This window comes from Bacillus rossius, chromosome 1, assembly GCF_032445375.1.
Source record: "Bacillus rossius redtenbacheri isolate Brsri chromosome 1, Brsri_v3, whole genome shotgun sequence".
Taxonomy (NCBI): domain Eukaryota; kingdom Metazoa; phylum Arthropoda; class Insecta; order Phasmatodea; family Bacillidae; genus Bacillus; species Bacillus rossius.
The window spans coordinates 272082201-272104694 of record NC_086330.1 but is presented as its reverse complement, the minus strand read 5'-3'; the positions used below and the strand labels follow the sequence as shown (position 1 = coordinate 272104694).

Genomic DNA, 22494 nt, shown 5'->3' with positions numbered 1-22494 from the left:
TACATAATTTATTACAATAATTATATCAAGTTAGTTATCTATAAACCAAATGAGAGTTTATAGCATGAAGGGTTTTTAAGAGTACAGGTTACACTGATTGGTGTCGTGAAATTTTTAAAACCTTAATTTTTAGGTAATCATTATTGCAAATGTTTCTATTAGTTATTTTTTACATTCATAACCTAACTTAATAATATGGGCGTTGAGGTAAAGAATTTATAGGTTAAAAAAATTTCAAATACTATTTAAAATCTAATACTCTCCTTGTTGTTATTTTAGTGTATTGTGCTTGTTAATCAAGTACAAACCTGTTAATTTAAATGTACAGTTTTGCAATCAACTTAAACATGTTATTTTTAATTATATATTTGCAATAAATAGTTCCCTATTATGCCGCCATAGCAGTGCCTTGAATTAAATTTCACAATCGAATTTTGTATATCACGACGTTTACTATTATCTTTGTTCTCGTTTTTCTGAGAATAGCTTTTGCCGTCTCGTTCGTCCTAAATGTCCTCTGGTTGTTGTTTTGTTTACGACTGAGCTAATGCCATGTGCGACAACAGCGAGTTGCAGGGTACAACCGCTTCCAGCCACAATGGCTTTGTTCGACCCTTGCTGACGGACTATTACTTATTCACAATGGCCTACGCATATTGGAAGTCGGGCAAAAACGAGACGGCCGTGTTCGAAATGTTCATCAGGAAGAACCCATTCCATGGTGAATTTACCATCTTCGCCGGGCTGGAGGAGTGCCTGAATTTCGTCGCGAACTTCCGGTTCTCCGACAGCGACATCGCATACCTGAAGGAGACGCTCCCGGCGGGCACGGAGCCGGAGTTCTTCGACTTCCTGCGCGGCCTGACGGCGAACGAGGTGTCGATCGACGCGCCGCCCGAGGGATCGGTGCTGTTCCCCAAGGTGCCGATGATGCGAGTGGAAGGCCCGCTCATCGTGGCCCAGCTGATGGAGACCACTTTACTGACGCTGGTGAACTACGCCAGCCTCATGGCGACAAACGCGGCGCGCTACCGCATCGCGGCGGGGAAAAACATAACCCTGCTGGAGTTCGGACTGCGGCGCGCGCAGGGTCCCGACGGGGGACTGTCGGCGTCGCGCTACGCCTACATGGGCGGCTTCGACGGGACCAGCAACGTGCTGGCGGGGAAGTTGTTCCACATCCCGACACGAGGCACGCATGGCCACGCCTACATAACCTCTTTCTACGACCTCGGCGAGGTCAAGAACCGGCTGCTGGCGCACCACGAGACGGGTGAGCCACATGACCTGCTCCAGCTCAGCGTAGACTGGCGGCTCAAACTCAGCGAGTCTGTCCTGCGTGTGCCCGCCGCGGAGGCCTCTGATGGCGAGCTGGCGGCGTGGATCACGTACGCTGCCGCCTTCCCCACTGGCTTCATGGCGCTCGTGGACACCTACGACGTGCGCAAGAGCGGGCTGCTCAACTTCTGCGCGGTAGCCATGGCCCTGCACGAGCTCGGGTACCGCGCTGTTGGTGTTCGCATCGACAGCGGAGACCTCGCATACCTCAGCAACATCTGCCGGCGCGTCTTCGGAGCGATCGCGGAGAAGTATGAGGTACCCTGGTTTGCCGACCTCGTCATAGTCGCATCAAACAACATCAACGAGGAGACCATAGTAAGCCTGAACGAGCAGGGACACTCCATCAACTGTTTCGGTGTGGGCACGCACCTGGTGACGTGTCAGCGGCAGCCTGCACTCGGCGCTGTCTACAAGATGGTGGAGATCCAGGGCCGGCCGTGCATCAAGCTGAGCGAGGACTTCCCCAAGACGACGATGCCGGGCAAGAAGAACGTGTACCGGTTGTACGGCACGGACGGGCACGCCCTGGTCGACCTACTGCAGCGCTCCGTGGAGGCACCACCGTGCATCGGCGAGAAGGTTTTGTGCCGGCACCCCTTTCAGGAGGCGAAGCGGGCGCACGTGATTCCGTCGCGCGTCAAGCCACTGCTGGAGCCGTGCTGGAGCAAGGGGGCGCTGGTTGCTCCACTGCCCTCGCTGGAGAAGGTGCGTGCGCATGTGGAGGCGTCTCTCAAGAGTGTGCGCAATGACCACAAGCGCAACCTCAACCCGACGCCCTACAAGGTGTCTGTGAGCGCCGACCTCTACAGCTTCATCCACAAGCTGTGGCTGCAGAACGCTCCCATTGGGGAGCTCTTGTAGGCGTCCACGCACCCGCGCATTGCTTCTTCCAGGTGCGTCTCCAGGGGCTGAGCCCCACACTGCAGTCTCTTTTCCCAGGAGAGATCTCACGTACATGGCATTTAATATCTTTGCACTACACGCCTGGTGGGATAGTTGGAGTTTTGTTGATTCTTAATTTTTGTAAAGAAAAATTGTGAAAATATAACTATATAAGTAGACTTATAGTACTTATTAGCTGTAGAAACTCAGAAAATAATTGCTAGTGAATGAGTATTTGTCTGTGACTTCATGAAAAGTCAGATAGGACTAACATGTGCCATATATCTGGTGACAAAATTTTACTACAAAAACCAAATGCAAATCTTATGTAGTGGAATATCAAAGCTATTGTCTTGGATAATAAATATTAGCATTAACTTCAATATGCCAACAGACAGGTAAAGCAGAGTCTTGATAACAATCATGGACCTACTTTCAAAGAGATGTTTGGCAGCATTTTTAACAAAAAAAAATAGTAACAAAAAATTTAAAAGAAATTACATGCTTTATGTTGAATATATAATTATTATTGTATATGAACCATATGATATAGGCCTATTGTAATAGTAGACCCTGTAGTACACTTTTAAACTACAGGGTAGGTATTACAGTAGAATAATTTGTTTTGATTAAAATGGCTTGCATATTTAGTATGTTGCTTTTTTAAAATACAAATATCAGATTAAGCTGGAAGTTATGTTCTGAGTTTTAACAGTTTTGTATCAGGTTAAGTGTGGAGTTTAGAGGGCATTCTAAATAATACTCTGAAAATATGACTTTGTGTCTGCCAATATTTGTAAATGGTTCTGCAGAAGTGTGGTGGAGATGTGAGTTTGAAAAGTACACAAATATCCATCTTAGGAACTATAAAATAACACACTAATGCAGAATAATTTCCAAAGGTTACCAGGATAAAAAAAAATTAAAGTTTTAAGAAAGCAAGCAATTATAAACTGATGTAGTTGTGTGGGGCAGTGTTAGGTAGCGAGTAGTGGGCCACAGGAGATGTATCGATGTATCCACGCCTGGGAGAAGCACGGTGCGTCTCGGCACAGCCGGCACAGCCTGCACAGCCGGCACAGCCTGCACAGCCTGCACATCACAACGCAGCTGCCTCTGCAGTGTGCACAGTTTCAGAACAAACACTAATATGTTTTCAAACACAGTGTATGTGATATATATGTATGTACATATTTTAATAGTTTCTAAGTGGTGGGAATAGTTACCGTACTCATTTTCGTAAGTTGTTTGTGTCCTTTGTTTGAAGCAGGCCTAGTTGATGTTGAGGTCGTCCCACCCAGGTATAGCTGAGATTCTTGCCGAGGAATTCACTGTGCAAATTATTGCGTAGGTTCGAAAATGGGGCATGTGCTTCACTCTTATTTGTGATGTTGGTAGTTGAGCTGCAGGAAGGCAAACAATTAATTAATTCTTGAAACAGAGTCAAGGTGTTATTTTTTTCATTTACAAAGTTTTACTGCTATAATGGTCATTGTTTCATAGCTTTTCTAATGAATACCGTCAACTGGCCTGACTTTGCACCATATTTTACACTTACAATATTAATTTCTAGTGATACTCCACTAAAAAATAGTAAAAAATTTTAAAATTCTAATAGATACAGTGCTGAACAATGTAAAATCACATGTCGATTGCCAACTTATTCTGTGTTAATTTTTACGAACGTAATTATTTTTTATATTTCACGGTGCAAAGACATCCTGGTTTACCTGACTTTGCACCATAAAGTTTTCATCCTTTACAAATGCTAGGAAATGGGTTTAGGTGCAAAGTAACATATTGAGGAATTCTGAAAAGCATTTTTATGAAGCCCTTAACACATCACACATCAATTACACAAGCACAATTTTTAATCAACGACTATTCGACTATTTTAAGATGTACCCCAAAAATTTTACTTTAACAATGTAAATAAAACAAAATAAATTCTATATATATAAGAATTCAAAAATAATATCTCCAAAATTGGCAAATTTAAAGCTTAAATTTAAAGAACACAGAGTTATAAAACACACAAAAAAAGACAAAACATCTGTTCAATTGTCAAATACATTGCCAAGTTCTGGCACAGAATAAAATCCTATTTTATTAATAGGTTTGGGAATTTGAATCCGACCCAACACCTCTTCCCACTCATATTCAAGTTCATCTACTGAGATTGGCCACTTCCATATGTACTTTCATAGTTTTTACCATGGTTGAAACAGTGACAGTTTTATCTAAAACTGATGTAATTCTTCCAGGTAAGAAGGACCCTTCATACACAACAACAACAACATGCTCGCCAACAACTTTTTTGATGTTCTTTAGTGTCAGATTGCCATTCCCTCCACTAATGATGAAAGTGTTGAATTCTTCTTTCTCCTCCTGTTCTAGCCGTGCAGCCATTTGTTCCAAAGTTTCATCTTCACAGACCTGCCAACTCTCACGATTTTGGTGTGAGGCTCACGAATTTAAGGTCCATCTCACGCCCTCACGCCAAAATAGTGTTTCCTCATGATTTTTCGGGGCCCCAAGATTTTGTTTGTAAAAGTTACAAAACAAGTTTTACGAAAGCTTACAGTAATGAGTTTTCATCAATACTCGAGTCACGTAAAGGAAGCAATTTTGCGTTTCGTAGCGTGTGCAGTGCTGATTTTTCTATCTCGCATAGTGGAAGAGTAGACATTGTGAAACATGTCACTACAAAAAAACACAACTAACACGTGAAGTGTATTGCTTCCAATAAAAAAATTAATTTTGCTGTGAACAGTGATAATAGTGTTACACGAGCAGAATGTTATTTTACGTCTTTTTTAGTTGCGGCCCTGCATGATCACTACACGACAGCGCTAAATTATGTTCAATTAAATTAAATCTGCAACCTATAATTTGTTGAAATTTTGAAGCAGAGACCATGTAACATATGTACCTACAGGTATGTCACTTAAATTTAAAGATCCTCATTTGTTGTTTTTTATATCTAACCTGTATTTATGGGCCTGAAAGTTTTTATCGAGGACCTCATGATTTTTTAAATTTGAATGTTGGCAGGTCTGTCTTCAGAGCTGTCGCTTGCAAAACCTTGAATTTCGTCCTCATTTTTGTTGTCATCAAAAGATTTCCCCTGATGTCTCCTTTTGTCATTTTCTGTCATGACCACATCACCATACACACTTTTTCCAGGTACCACATTAATTCGCTTTCGTTTCCTAGGCTTTGGCAAACCAATCCACTCTTGTCGTTTTCTTTCTAGTGCTTCAATAAAAGAAGCTTACAAAGAGTTGTTGTGAACTTCAAGACTGTCAACAAATCACATTACTTTATCTTGTGCAATGGGCACAATTCCGCAGCTTTCGAAACCTGCTTTTAGGTTTATTCCAACTTGTGGAGTTATAGCATCCTACAGCTTTTTCAGGAGGTATGGAAAATAATGTTTGTCAATTGTTGTGCCCTTTCCACCTGAGTTTGTTTCCTTCCAGCTCAACAAGATTGCTCGCCAACAGCCCTTAACTGGTCTAAACACGGCTTTGGCAAGTGGCTGTGTGATATGTGTGGTGTTTGGTAGCGAACATATAAGAATAATTTCATTTTCGGCCAACTGTTCAAGTGCAGTAATCGAGAAATGACTTGCAAGGTTATCCCTAATTAGCACTTTTTTCCCAGGCAATTTGCGAAGATGAGGAACCACCAAATCCTTAATCCAAGCGGTATAGGTTGCTCCGTCGAACCACCTAGATAGTGTGTGATTATATTTGGCACCAGTTGGCCCTCCCTGGCACTAGGTAGTCCACAGTTGTGTATATTTATACACCACATAGGGAGGAAGAAGTTCTCCAGCTGCACTTCCACAAAACATCAATGATCCTGAGGACTTTGAAGAGTTGAGAATTCTGTGTGGATATTTAGTTCCACGTCTTGTGATGATCTTTGACTGACCAGGGTCATCTGTGACGTTTGTTTCATCGAAGTTAAAGATGTGAGTTTCAGGAATACCCTCTAACTCTTTTTTCAGGCCTACTGAAGTACTCCTGCACCATTCATTTGTCAAGCCTGCTCTCAGTTATTAAACGTTTGCAGCAACTCTCATTGACAATTCCTTATGCCTTCCCAGAAAACCGTTCACCCAATGGGAACCAGCATAAATGCTTTCCTTAAATCTGCTTACTTTCCTTCCAAATTTGTTCAAAAAAAAAGCTATAACAGCCACTAAGTCAGATGAAGTAACAGGAAATCCAAATGTACCTACTCATTCGTTCCAAACAAGTAACAAAAGCTATTTCTTCAGCGATGGAGAAAACCGCTTATCCACCAACCTTTTTCTGATGTTTGTGCTGAAGTTTATAGTTGATAGTTCTTCTGGGAATTCCATACTTCACCTCTGCCTCATGCTGAGTGATGTTCCTTGCTGTAATTTCTTCAATACAGGTATTCAGTGTATCTTCAGTATAATCTATGTACATCCTGCTTCCTGGTTTTCGTTTATATATTGATGGCATCTTTATTGATCACCTGCAATTTACAGTGAGCCATAGAAAAAAGGTGGGCAACATTTTTTTAAAGCAAATTAATAGAAAAATAGGGGAATTAATTTTTGCAAACACAGCTGTGTCAGGGCATTAGTTGAGGTGACTTTGCACCACCAAGTTCGATGGTGCAAAATCAACCCTATTAACACAAACACCAAGTCACTTTCTCAAAATTGTGAAACACAGCTCTCTACACTTAATTTTAAGCCAACCTATAACATTCTTATGAAAGACAGATAAAAAATGGAAAAGTAGGATGATATGCTTACTCTGGTTCATGTCAAATACTTCTTGAAATTTAACACTTTTTGCTCAACACAATAACACATACAAAACTAATGTTATCCAATTGAGGTTATGAAGCAAAGATAAACTGAGAAAAAGGCGGGAAGTCCTCAAAATTATGATCCATTGTGGCCAAAGGTAACAGAAAAAAAAAATAATTATCCCATTTAACTGCAAATATTATACCTCCTTTTGGTCACTATAACATTTTACATGCTTTGGTGCAAAGCCAACTCAATGGTGCAAAGCCAGGCCATTTTACGGTACAAGATTGGTTTCATACAAACACTGCACTGAACATTGCAAAAGAGGACATGGCTTTAAATAAAATATTTTAAAATTTTTTTATGGGGATTAATGTTTGAGTGTTTTTAAAGTGTTTAAATGTTAAAAAGCAAAAACACCAATATAAAACTGCTGTAGCCTTTTAATACTTTTTCTTTTATAGTACTCTCCTTTTATTTACACAGTACAGTGCTTTATTTGTTTGAAAGCAATATTGTATAAAATGTTTTAGTGGAACTTAATAATCCTATCTTGCGCATGGCTCGGTCTGCAGTTAGGGTAGTTGTTATTAAAAATTATTAAGTATGTTTGATTAAGAAATAATACAGGCAAAGGCCATAGTAATTTTTGTCAGAGGTTTTGTTTTGTTTTGTTTTGTTTTGTTTTGAAAACTCATACTTTTAGATTTTAACAAATGGAATCTTAAAACAAAGTACAACATTTTATAAGGTAGGTCACGCACAATGGTTAATTCAAAATTGTTTATGTTAGAGATCAAATATAAATTATAAATTATAGTTCTTAACAAAAGAAGTAAACATTTATTTAATTGATAGTATCCGACGAGTTTACCTCTAGCAAATACGTCAAAGGTCTCAAATTTATTTCTTGGCTGGGTCAGTGATTTTTCACTTAATGGGAAAATTTCCCTTGCCAAAGAATGTTTTCTTTTGGGGGTTCCACATTTAGGTTGAGACTAAGTGTACAAAACCATGCACTCACCACACTCACTCGCCTACTTGTTTCATAACCACCATTTCCAGAAGCATAAACAAACTATTAGATTATGAACCCTAGTCTATATTGTAGATTGAAAACATGAAAAAAATGTAAATATTGATGTCCACAGGTTATGAAATTCATGATAAAGTCCCAAAATAATCAACTGGAAGTCAAGCAGCCATTTGCTTATTGGCGTTTTGTTTTTTAACACCTCACTTCAATTTACAGTCGTTCATTAGTTATAAATATTTGGACACTATCCACTTAAATCATGCGCAAATTACTCATGAAAGATTTTGGTGTTGTAACATAAAATCTGCACGTTCCTCTGAACAGTAGATCTATTTTGTATTATGCTTTATTTTGCTTATATTATATAGCCCACTAGCCAATGTGCAGGCACTTGGCTACAGCAATCTACAGGCAGAGAACACTTTCGCATAACGTACTATATACATGCCCCTCAAAAATGTTTGTCTTCATTGCAGCATCTCAAAACACAAAAAGAGGGGGGGGGGGGGGGAACTTAAAATTTTGAAAATAAACTCATGAAAAAAAAAATTAAAACAAAATTTCTTCCCAAGAAATATAAACCAGAGAGGCCTATCGTGGATACAGTAGTTTTCAAGGGCCTTCAAATTAACATTTACCTATTTATCCCCTATTTATCCAACACTGCTGTGTCTATATACTATTGGTTAAGTCTTATTACTTGAGTCTTTGATTTTTAATATCAAATCTTGATAGTCAAACAGTAGAGAGATTTTGTCATCATTTAATTTCACAAGCTTTTACATTAAATCGTTCAAAATATGGTTTAATTGTTTTCATAAAATTGCCAGTCTAATTTCATTAAGATATTAAAGTGTAGATATTTATGTCCCTGAATGTGTATAAATGTGTTTGAAACAAATGAAGACATGTTACCCTCAAGTTTGACCTGCAATGCTATGTCTGATATATAGTTAACAGTCTGCCTTAAGTTAGTTTTCCATCTGCATTGTTTCTTCCTGGTGCTCAACAGCAGGGGTGGACTTGAAGGCAGGTTTTACCCCTTGATTAATGACGCGTGGTGATGCATCATACGTGGGTCGGCGGAGTGGCAGGTGTTTTGGAGGGAGGGGTTGACGTGCCTACTTTCTGGGCGCAGTCACCGGGGTGCAGTTTGTGCCATTGTTATTCATGTGCGTGGGGAGATGCGATGATGAACAGAGTAGTCTTCTCCAGGGAACCAGTTAAGTTTTCTAATTAAATTCAATATTTAGGTCACTGGAGCATTAAGCTATTGTTGTACGGAATATCAGGTTTGGCGTGTTGCTGGAACGGGTCCAGAAAATTGGACATTCACTTTTATAATAGCATTGATTGGCCAGCTTTTGTTTGTTAGCATTAATGTTTTATTGCTGTCAAGGTATTTTATTGCTGTAATGATTTTTCAGCTTCCTTTTTATTCCAGATAATTAAGAAAGTTCTCCTCCAGCTGGTTGTGAAGATATTTAAAATGATGCATGTAAAGCTGGACTCTCAATAGTCTGTCGCATCTGTCCGTCACCCGGATGTCCGTCAATCATGTGACATGCAGCCAATCAGATGGCCCCGGAAGATTCCATCCATCCATCCATCCGTCAAAACCTTACCAAGCCGCAACTTATGATGAATGGATAAAATAACATCCAAAATGTTACCAAGATACCTATTTCCGGCAACCTTTACTTTCTTAAAAGGTTTTTAAGTATATTTATTTGTGTAGTAGCTTCCATTAAATGTTATTAAATTATATTTGAACACATTTTTAACAAGTGAAATACTTTAATAAATATTAGAGTGAAAAAAATGGAGTTTAATGATTACTTTCATGATAGTATAATATATCTACCGTGTACAAGATAAATTTTCACCAGTATTTAAGATTTTTTAGCAAAATGGAAAAGTACTTGACAAACGTGTGGATAATTGGGAATAGCTCGGCCTGTTGACGGACAGACGGGTGACGGACGGATGTGACGCATTATTGTGAGTCCAGCTTAAAGCACTCAGTGTCATCAAATGGAATGAAAGAGATGCAAATCTCTCGCAGATAGTGTAGTTCTGCATAATGGGCATTGACCTCCCAGAATCTCACTTAAAAATTTGTTTCTCATCAGTAGAGATTCACACACATGCATACATCAAAATGTCAAGGGAATTTCTCTAAAATAATGTGTTAGTAGAGAAATGGCACAAGGTAGTGGAATCAAAATATGCACATTAGATGTTTGTCTGATATTTAAATCAGTAGGTACAGCATCAGCTAAAATTAAAGAGACACTTATAATTGTCTCCATGTTTTGTAGTTGCAATATCATCAGAGCCCTGATGAGTCAAAGTTGGTTGTAACATTAGTGTAAAAAAACACGCTGTTGAGTTGACAAGGCATTAATTACAGTATATGTAACTGCTAAATTAAGAGTTTTGGGAAATCTGAAAATACAGCGTGATTAACATTTTGGCTACTTTGTACTTACATACAATACGTAATTAGAGGCACAGATGTATTTTAAGCATATATGTAGTATTAATTCAATGGATTGTACTTACACCTAAGTCTTTAAACTACTGTTTACGTTTTAGAATCTCTGAAGAAACAGTATGTAAATTTTAGTAATGCTCTTGTAGGGTTAGGAACCAGCTTCCCACAGCCAGTGTCTGATGAGCTGTCTGGGCTTAGAGGCCGAGATGGTTTCACCATTTTTATGTTAAAGATGCTATAAATTTAGTTTTGAGAACAAACTTTATGTTAAAACTGTTTTTAAAAATACCTACATCTCTTAAAACTGTTTTAGAATATGAAATTATGAAAGTTATATTTCATTGGAAAAATATATTTTTTTAAAATAATTATGTTATTTAACATTCCAGATTTTTTTTACATAGGTACTTTGCAGTATTTTTTTTATTAATTTTGGGGTTTGTAAGGGTATTTTAGTTCTTGTCTGTAAAGTTTTGACAGTGATGATGTATTACTTACTTGAATTTGAATTTATTTAAATGAGCCCTTAAGAATACATCATAGCATCATAGGCCTATGACAGGACAGGACAGCACAAATGAGTCAAACTCCACAGGGCAAAAAAAAGTGTTTTACAGTGTAGTTGTCATTAATTGTCATTTTTCAATTTGCTATTTTATGTGGATTTATTGTCCAAACTATGTTATTTGTAAATGCATCTGGTTTTGTTGTGCTTTTGTGTTTGTTTCTGCCTTTGTTTTCAGGTGTATTCCTAGTTGTGGTTTTTGCTCATTAGTGTGGTCCTGTATGTTATAATGTTTGTGACTCATGTTGGGTGACTGAAAAACTCTTAGTTCCTGTGTAGTTCCAGCATGGTAGTGGGGTGACTTGATGCTAGTCGCTTCGCATGCACACCCAAACCATAGAAAGCTTTGCAGGAGGTGAACGTGCTAGCACGGCGCACGTCAGAAAGGCACTTGCCTGTGAATTCGCTCATTGACTGTAAATGCTCTCAGTGTGATGGCACTGACTCACTAACTTCTAGATCGCTTTGCCCAGTGAGTAAAGATGAAGACGTGTATTTTTATCACTTCTAGCTTGCCATCGCTGAGTTTTTATTGGTTGCTGAAGGCCCAATATACAGTTGAAGTACTAAATTGTTAAAAAAATATATTCAAATCAAAAGAAAAATACAAACTCACTGCAAACTTCTTTGAGCAAGTAAATGGTTTTAACATTCATGTGATTGCCTCTTTTTTGTAAACATTCTTAGTTTTTTGTGCCTCTTGTTTTCGTCTCTGCCATTAATAATTTTTTCTCTGTCGATTTTTATTAGTTTGTCTTCTCATTTTCACAATATTTTTATTTTTGTTGGCTCATGTTCAAAGATGGGAAAAATTTTAATTCTTCTGTGTGGTACGAAAAAAGTGCAAGAAATTACATACTTACTGTCTATTGCAAACAGCATAGGGAGACAGGGGAGCATTGACCATGTTTCTTCATCATAATTTTTTTTATTTTTATTTCTTGATACAGAAATATCTAAACCATCACAAACAAAACATTGATTCAATCCCTTTGTAATGAATATTAATTAAAAGCTTAAATCTTTATAGATAATCTTCAAGATAGAATAAAAAATAATAAACCTGTATGGTCAAGCCTCCCTATATATGGGAGGCTTGATCCATAGTGTGGGAGATTTGACCCGGGTTGGTAACTACTTTAAACTAGGTTAAAAAAATTACATAAAACATGAGACATAAGGCATACGCAAACTTTATGTATTAGGCCTATACGTATATGAATATTCATAATCAGAAACACTTCTAATCTGCATTAGAAAACACAGAAAAATCAAACATTGTTTACCACCACTTGTCAAAAGGGCAGCACTTCTAATTTACATTATCAAACACAGAAAAATCAAAAGCAAACATAATTTTAAGAGCCACTCGCTCCATACCACCACATGACAAAGGAGCAGGAAGCTTAGCAAATATGTCACATTTGGATACAACTGATCAATCTTCTTTTTCTGGATAACTGAAATGTTCAGGGTCTTTTTTTCGTAAGAATACAACTTCATATTCACCATTCTTTACCAGTTCAGCAGAAATCAACCCAGCAAAATGAGCTGTGGTTTTCTTTCCGGAAAACTCAACAAGGACGAAATCGCCAACACTAGGCCTAACACTGAGTTCTGTTTGCCATTCTAACTCTTCGAAACTCTCCAAATTGTTGTCTTCATCACTGTAGTCAGTATCCATCATTTCTAGCTCATCACTGTCACTTATTGTCGAAAACTTCAATTTCTTTTGCATGTGATTTCCCTTACTCTTTGCACTTTCCTTAACTTCTTTAGGCCTCTTTAATTTATTTTTTTCTAATTTCTGTTTTTGCTCTTCTTCAATCTGGTTTTTAACTGGCGTGTTAGTTAAAATTAGAGTCTTTCTGGGTTTTCGACCCCTACCCTGTTTTCTAGGGCCTGCTTTAGGAAATGGTCTAACAACCTCTGGGCTAACAACTTCTAAGCCTAGCTGTTTTACAAGATCCATACCTGTAATACATCCAGGTAATGGGGATGTGGTTGAAGCTGGTGGAATACAAGGTGGGTCTGTTATAACATCAGGCCTATGCTCAGCAGGCATAGTAATTGAAATGGTGGGGTCTGGACGGTCAGTTACATAGCTTCCCAGAAAATCATCATTGGTGAAGACATCCGAATTAAATGGATATATTCCTGTTTTAGAGAAGCCTTTAGTAATATTGTGAGGGGTTGTAGCTTTTGGGAGAGCTTTCCCTACAATTTCAGGAATATCGTAAATGGTTATTGGCTTACCAGGATTATTTACCATGAAATTGTCACATGCTTGATTGATGAAATGTTTGAAAGGCCCAAACACTCCTCGGTCGAGAGGCTGGAGCTTGTGGCTTGTGTGTGGTGGTATGGTTAGGAGTATGATTCCATTGTCCTTGCATTTCTGAATGCCTGCAGGTGTTATATGAGAATCATGATTATCGAGAATAGCAAGGACTGGCATTTCTTTGGTGCACTTTACAAATTTAATGAAGTGATCCCAAAATAATTCAAAGTTCCCTCCAATCATCCAACCACTCGGATAAGCTACTGCCTTCGACCCTGGTGGGAAGACGAAAAATGGAGGCACTGAACAACCAATAGCTGATACAGCACAGCATACAGAAACAAGAGTACCCCTCTCGCCAGATGTAACTTTTGAAACTTCTTTCATACCTTTTTCTGCAATCACTTTACCAGGTACATGTACTGTAGTAATGCCTGTTTCATCTATGTTAAAAATAGATTGGGGTTCAAATTTATGTTTTGTCATGACGTCCTTTAAGTTATTGAAAAATTCTCCCACAGTCGCTCTGTTGAAAGCTGTAGCTCTACTTAGGCTTGTTGATCTAGGTGTACGCAAAGATAAACTTTGATGACGGTGCATGAAGCCTCGAACCCAATCATATGAAGCCTTTCTTAAAACACTCCAATTTTCAGGCATTTTTACGTTATTTGCCTTCTCAAATTCAAAAACAAAACCTTTGATTGTCTTCTGGCTCAATCCATAATGCAGTTTGGCTGCCATTTTCAAGTACATAGCCAATAGGTTCTCTAACTCATCACTGAACACTTGGCCACTATTATAATTTGGCACATATGAAACACTGGCCTTATTTTCGGCTGCTATGTACTTCTTAACATACCGCTCGAGTGTTTTCCTGTCTATGTTATAATCTTTAGCACTATTTCGAACACTTTGACCACACTCCACGACACAAAGCACGGCTGCTCGCATATGCTCTGATGTATGTTTTTTCCTCTTCTTTCCATTTTCTTTTGGTTTCCAGAAGAACGGCATTCTGAAACAATTCATAAAATAAAATACATTGTAGGCCTACAGAATCAAGAACTCAAAGATTTTCACTAGCAAAATATAATCATGATGACACTCATCAGGAAATGTGTGATAAATTATTAAAGTTATTTTTAATTTAATTTAAATCAACCTTCAATAAACATAGGGCCATAAAAATGTAATATGGGAGGTATGACCATATGGTCAAACCTCCCTGTTGTGAGGTGGGCCAAGCCTCCCTACAGGATCATTCCTACTTTGTCCTGTTCTGAGCTCTCTGGGTTTGAGGTTATGAGACACTTTTACATACTATTTTAAAGGTTATTTATTGCATAAACACTAGAGAATTTGACTTTAAGTGTATTATTAATACTTAAAGAATTATTGTCTTACAAATATAATGTAAAACTTACATGAAAAGTGATGAATATCTTGAAATAACATTGAAATCCAAACAACAGCTCTTGCAACCTGCATACACAAACAAAAGAACAGTTTCCCTCCAAAAGTAAACAGTGAAGAAGAAGAATCAAGTCTAACCAGGTGCAGGGCGGCAAATTCAAGCATGGGTCAAGCCTCCCCTACGGTCAATGCTCCCCTGTCTCCCCTACACTATATTTTTTTCTGAATACTGAATGGTATCTACTGCAGTGGTGGGAAAATGTTACATGGTAATACTGTATGTCGCCAAAGTCCTAGAAAAATGAAAATTCTCATGATTTGTTAAAAGTAGACAACCTCAAAACCAAATATTCATTTGCTGTTTGCCACAGCTTGCAATAAAAACTTCTGGGTGGGCTGTATTTTGGACTACAGCCGCCAGGGGTATGTTTCATGAATTTCCATTGTGCTGAACGAGATTGTTGTGTATGAAATAAATAAAATAATTTAACAAAATTGATGTTGCTTTGTTTTTTTACGTGAATTTGATGAACGTCTTGATTGATCGCTCAACTGATTCCACATCAACATCAGAACATCAGAGAGCATATCCACGTCCATTACCAAACAATTTTCTGCATTCCCCATCGCTTCTCACCATGTAGACGGCTGAGGCTCGCTCGAGCGCAAATTTCACCCCTAGTTCAGGGTCTTGTTTTGCCCCACTGGCTCATTTCTCTCTGCTACTTTTTGCCTCATTCGATACCTATGACACTTCTTTGCATTCTTAATTGCTTCTGCTCATGCAATTTCGCTTTTCTTTCTTTTCTCCAACATAACATGGCTCCAAAACCAAAGTTAGTAACGTTATTGATATTCCACTCAACTAGCACCACCCAGTGCTAACTCACGAGCAACTTCAAGTGTAAATCATGCAAATCAGTCTATTACTTCCGGGGTTGGAGCTCTCACTGACTTCAATTCGACACTCTTCACCAACACTCATTACATCATCACTGCAAATGTTAACCTGACAAGTCATAGGTAATTACTGCGAGCAAAGTCTGTTCTACTAAGATATTTTTACTTAAACTTTATAGCTTTCATAGTTTACGAGTTTAAGTGGTGTCAAATCCTCAGCTGAAGTGACACTCAACCCAAGATTAAAGACATGCATATTCTTGTCGGAAATTCATGTCAAAAACTTTCCATATTGCAGTTTCTGGCTCGACAAGACTTAGGATGCAGCTTCGGACACACATGTTGACTTCTACATTTCATTGACTGAGGCCATTACCGTGATAGTGTAAAACAATCAGTTATGCTCTGGCGGTTATGAACCAAAGCCTGTCAGTAATATAAATATCAAATTGTAACAAGGTAGAGAAGCTTTGTCATGACAGTATCTAGAATAAACAGCTCAAAATTGATATTATAGCATTACGTTTTAAAAAATTAAATTTGGTGGGACAGAAAGTTTCAATTGGATTAAAATACTTATTTAATTTCTTATTTTTCAGGACATCATGTATGGTGTAAAACAGCAGCTGGTACCACATTATTTATGTACATTAGAAATAAGCTTGAAAAAATTATTTTGCTTATGTAAAATTGCATTTAATAGCCTCTATTGATTTGAGACTGAAAAGGTTTTGAATTCGTTAAAAAAATTTAACATTTATTTCTGCATTCCGTTGGATATACTTTAAAAAAGATAATAATAAATATAATAAAAAAATAATTTCTATAAGTTTCAGAGGAAAATGAATAAATAAAATTTTTAATTGTGTTGACTTTGAAGAGTTTAACTTCCTGTGATTTTATTCTTTTTGGATATGGTAAACATTTTTTTTTTTGAAATTTTAATGCACAAAGATGTATTCAGTTGGTAGTGGTAATGTACGGGTTGGTAACTGTTAGATGTACAGTAAATGTTTACTGTTGATTGTTTAATGGTGTTGCAGTTTCTATGAAATGTGCATTGCTACGTGTTGTATTATTACTTTACTGGTGGTATTGTTCAACTTATCTATTTTTGTATGTGCTAAATGTAGTTATGTATATTGTGTGGAAAAAAAATAGTTTGGCTGTGATTGCTATTGTATGTTAATGCAATAGGTAATACTTTTACTATTTTGAACACTGCTTGTAGTTAACTAACCAGCTTTCTTAAGGGGATTGTCCTACTGCAGGTTAGTACTTTATGTGTTTACGTTAAATACTTTAACCTAGACTTTGGAATGGGACAAACCTCATAAACAATACTGTTACTGTACTATTTATTTCACTTTAAAATAAACTGTTAACATTTAAGATCGTGCAATATTCCTGTCAAGGCTGTATACCGCTCTACTCAAAACTTTACTTCATCGAAAAATAAATAGTCTCTGTCTACATATTAATCAGATCAGTAGCGAGTTCAAATAATGAAAATAAGGTGGGAACGATTGCAACTAAGGTAATGTTAGACAATAAATATTTACATCATATTTAAACTGTCTCAAAATTTACTTCAACCCACGTGCAATGTCTACATTTTCCTTACCCAAAGAACATTTTCAATGCACAACAGCAAATGTGTGCCAAGTCATTGTCAACGCCTATGTTTTCTGTATCACTGCACTTAATATTCAAGGTAATTTATACATTTTTTATATATAAAAAAAGTTTTGAAAATTATTATTTTTTTTTTTAAATTATTTGGTGATTCATAAAACTTCAATAACATCCAAAAAAAGAGAATAATCTTTAAATAAATAATTGTGTGTTTGCTGTAGTGTCGTCTCGACCTGGGTGCCATAAGCTTGGCAACTAAGAACTGTAAATTAGCTAAATGTTGTGTTTGTCCCACAACTTAAAACCATCCCATGTGACAAATGCCAGGTGTAGGTCCTAGGCTGGTGTTGTCAAGCTGGCAAACGGTTTACTAACACACACACACACACACACACACACACTCTCTCTCTCTCTCTCTCTCTCTCTCTCTCTCTATATATATATATATATATATATATATATATATATATATATATATATATATATATAGTGAGATAGCAAAATATTGGAAGCACAAAAGTACTAGAAAAGGACATAACAATACATAGAAAATGACTCATGAAAAAGTACTGTAAGGAAATTGTATTATTATTTTTATTATGATTAGAAACAAGATTTTATGGTTTTTATTTTTTTATGAATCCTGGTTATTCATGAATATATATTACATATTCCATAAATATGACACTTAAATGTTTCTTGATATTTATTTAACCAAATGGTGTCATAACTGATGCATCTTTACATTAATTACAATATAATAATTTGTAATAAACATGTCCAACTAATCAGAACAATAAAAATTAGTGATCGGTCAGATCCAGATTTTCTTGAATCCAAGAGTGTGCCTCAAATGTACCCCTCAAATCGAAATCCAGGTGTCAAGGGTCAAAAATAAAATGAAAAATGTAAACTACTATTGTTTCACAAATTAAGTTTATGGAATCACATATTGTAATTTTATTTATATAATTACATGTTTAATTACAATATCTTGGGGAATGTTAATTGGATAGGTATCAGAAAAAAATTGACCTAATAAACTTAAGGGTTGTCAGTGTTGAATTTTTTCATTTACTTTATTTCCTTTAATTTTTACCTTTGAAGCTTTTTCATTGAATATTGAATCCTACTACTAAGAATTTTATGGCATTTGAGGATAATAAAAATAAATTGGAAAATTTTTGTGTGTTCGAAAAATGTACCAACGTTGCAATGTAAAAATGAGTTACTAATGTAATAACCGCTGCAAATAAAAAATAAATAATTCAGTCAGTTTTGGTACAAACTTCATGCTAATTGAATAATATTCATTGAATTTAATATGTTACAAGACTAGCTGCAGTACCCGGCGTTGCCCGGGCTGAACACAGGGTGAAGGGGACCTTTTTCGAAATCAGATGTAGTTAGCAATTTGTTGTGTATGTAGGGTAATTGTGGACTGGTGACAAATGTGGTGTGTTGGCACCACTGTTTAGGAGGCGGAGTTGGTGTGCTTGTTGTGTGGAAGACAGTTGAGTGAGGATGCATGATGGCGTTCGTTATGTATTGTGTTGTGTTGTAAACTGGCAAATAAATACCTACAATAAGGAATAAAATGTGTAACAGTAAACTCAACATCTGGCGACGAGGATGGGATTGAAGTGCCCCAGTGCTTAATGCATGCGTCGGTTCGCCCTAGTATTTAATTAACGAGTCGTTGTATCGGCATCTCCGCAATGGCTTCTTTGTTAGGCAACATAGAAGAATTTGATGTGGCAAATCCGCAAGGTTGGGATGCCTATGCAGAGCGTCTTGAGTTTTACATGCAAGCAAACGAGGTTATAGGCGAAGAGAAGAAACGTGCAGTGCTTCTTAGTGTGTGCGGTCCGAAAACGTATGCGGTAGTAAGATCGCTTAATTCTCCAGCTTCTGTGGCCTCCACATCATATGCAGATATTATGAAAATTTTGAAAAATCATTTCTCCCCTAGGCCGTCGGAGATTTACCAACGGTTCAAATTTCATCGTCGCGATCAAAAGGACGATGAAAGTGTAGCAGAGTACATTGCAGAATTGCGTAGGCTAGCAGAACACTGCAACTTCGGCGCTAATTTGGACCTAACTCTCAGAGATCGATTTGTGTGCGGGATGAAGGACGAGACAGTGCAACGTCGGCTATTAGCAGAAACGGCATTGACATTCGCACAGGCACAGGAGAAAGCCCTTGTTGCGGAGGCAGCAAACCAAAATACCAGAGACATCCGGGGGGCTGTGTCCAAGCCGGTGTACACTGACTACGTAGGGCAAGAAGCACCACAGGGTAATGGGGTGCAACAAGCAGCGGGGGTCGACAGGGTGAGCAAGGTTAAGCAACCTCCCAGATACAATCAAGGGGTAAGATGTACTGGATGTGGTGGGCAACATTTACGAGCTGCTTGTCGGTTCAGGAACGTGGAATGCTATTTTTGCAAACGGCCTGGCCATCTGGAAAAGGTATGTAGACAGAAGGTACGTGAGATGAACTCTAAGGGTAATGTTCACACAGTGGAGGAAGTCCCGGAGGTGCAGTTGGGCACAGTGACAGGTAGTACTGAACCAGATATTTACAACTTATGGAAGATAACAGCAGCAGGATGTGAGGAATTGTGCACAACTGTATTAATAGATGGTCAGGCTGTTGAAATGGAATTAGACACAGGGGCTGCGGTGTCAATTATAGATGAATTGACTTTCCAGGCAATTTATGCAAACAGAAAACCTGCACTGTCTAGAACCACTTGTGTGCTGTATGACTATAGCAAAAATTCTATTGAGACATTAGGCTCGTGCAGGGTTCAGGTGACATATGGTGGGCGGAGGTGCATGCTTCCATTGATAGTTTCCAAGGGGCGTCATCGCTCTCTGTTGGGCCGAAACTGGATGCAACCGTTAGGGATTGAAGTGAAGGGGGTGTTAAAAGTAACGGGGGTGCTATCAGAGTTAGTCCAAGAATTTCCCGAGGTATTTAGTGAAGAATTGGGCGAATTTAAGGGACAACCTATAAGATTCCAACTAGACTCTAGTGTGGCTCCGGTGAGGTTAAAACCTCGTGCAGTACCATACGCCCTGCTACCGAAAATTGAAAAAGAACTGGAAAGATTAGTAACACAAGGGGTATATACGCCGGTCACGTACTCAGACTGGGCCACACCCATTGTTCCAGTCTTGAAGCCAAATGGTGATGTGCGAATATGCGCTGATTATAAAAGCACATTGAATAAGGCATTGAAGGAGGATCTATATCCTGTTCCACCAATCAGCCAACTGCTTGCAAAACTATGTGGAGGCAAAGTATTTGCAAAAATTGATTTGGCACAAGCATTCCAACAGTTACGAGTGGATGAGAGTGCGGCAGCAGCGCAAACTATCATCACACATAAGGGGGCATTCAAAGTAAATCGTCTGCAATTTGGGGTGCGAGTAGCACCAGGGAAGTTTCAACGATTCATGGAAGACCTACTGGCGGGGCTAGAGAACGTCGTGCCGTACTTTGATGATGTACTAGTGAAGGGCACATCCATGGAAGAGTTGCTCATCAATGTGCGACAGGTACTACAGCGTTTCAGAGATGCTGGTATACATGTCAAGGCAGAGAAATGTGTGCTGGGGGCTTCAGAAGTTACATTTCTAGGCTATGTGGTGGATCAACATGGGTTACGGCCCACCCCCGACAAGGTGCAGTCCATTCACGATGCACCAACACCAGCAAACAGAGATGAATTACAGGCATATCTAGGTCTTCTTAATTTTTACCATGCATTTCTGTTGGATAAGGCTAGTGTAGCAGAACCTTTGCATCAGCTTTTGAAGAAAGACGCTCGCTGGGAATGGACCACGGTGCAGGATGCAGCTTTTGCGGCTACAAAGGCTCTGTTAACCTCAAACTCTTTACTAGCTCACTACGACCCACAAAAGCCACTTATATTAACGTGTGATGCATCTCAGTATGGAATTGGAGCTGTTCTTAGCCAACCGAATAATCAGGGGGAAGAAGTGCCAATTTGCTATTATTCACGAACCATGACGTCAACAGAGCGGAAGTATGCCCAAATTGACAAGGAGGCTTTAAGCATTATAGCGGGGGTCAAGAAGTTCCATAATTATGTTTATGGTCGGCAGTTTGAAATACGCACTGATCACAAACCATTATTAGGACTGTTCACGACCGATAAAGTCACACCAAACATAATCTCGCCCCGAATGCTTCGCTGGAGTGTAATACTAAGTGGGTACGATTTTGTGTTGGTGTACAAGCCAGGATCTAGTATTGCGAATGCGGATGGCCTCAGTCGGCTACCAAGAGCAACCCCAGAGATGGAGGTACCAGCACCCATGGAAGTGCTGCTTCTGGAAGTGTTAGACACTCCCCCCCTCAGGGCACATCACATTGCAGGTATGACTAGGAAAGATCCCATTCTATCTAGAGTTTGTTCGTGGGTGGGAACTCGTTGGCCAAGTGACAAGTTAGGGGAAGAATTCCAGCCATATGTGAGGCGGCAGCATGAGCTATCACTGCACCGTGGATGTTTGCTGTGGGGATCGAGGGTAGTCATCCCAAGTGAGGGCCGAAATCCCCTTCTGCGAACTTTACATGCTTGTCACCAGGGAGTAGTAAGAACAAAGGCATTGGCTCGCAGTTATGTGTGGTGGCCAGGACTGGACAAGGAAATCGAAGAAATGGTACAGCAATGCGAGGTTTGTCAGTCCACGCGCCATGCGCCACCAAGGGCCCCAAACCACCCCTGGGAATGGACCAGGCAACCATGGTCACGCCTACATGTAGATTTTGCTGGCCCTATTCAGGGGCAGGTGTTTCTGGTCGTCGTTGACTCGTATTCTAAATGGCTAGAGGTGCTTCCAGTGCCATCCACAGATGCTAGAAGCGTTATCACAGCAATGAGGTCTTTGATGGCTACCCATGGAATTCCAGACACGATTGTGAGTGACAATGGAACAGCATTCAGTTCGGCGGCATTCACTACCTTTGCAGATAACAATGGGATCAGGCTTATTAAAGTTGCCCCGTACCATCCATCATCCAACGGACAAGCAGAAAGGATGGTACAGTCGGCAAAAGAGATGTTGAAGCGGATGAGCGGCAGTGACCTTTCACAGCGTTTAGCTCG

At 38.8% G+C, this 22494-nt stretch overlaps 1 protein-coding gene across 1 annotated transcript; it reads left to right on the top strand.

Annotated features, from left to right (window-relative positions):
- The first annotated feature begins 488 nt into the window (after positions 1–488).
- Positions 489–17281, top strand: LOC134527602 (nicotinate phosphoribosyltransferase). Its single transcript, XM_063360433.1, has 2 exons — positions 489–2234; positions 16313–17281. The coding sequence occupies exon 1, from the start codon at positions 553–555 to the stop codon at positions 2200–2202; it is 1650 nt and encodes a 549-aa protein (XP_063216503.1). The 5' UTR covers positions 489–552; the 3' UTR covers positions 2203–2234; positions 16313–17281.
- Positions 17282–22494: the final 5213 nt, after the last annotated feature.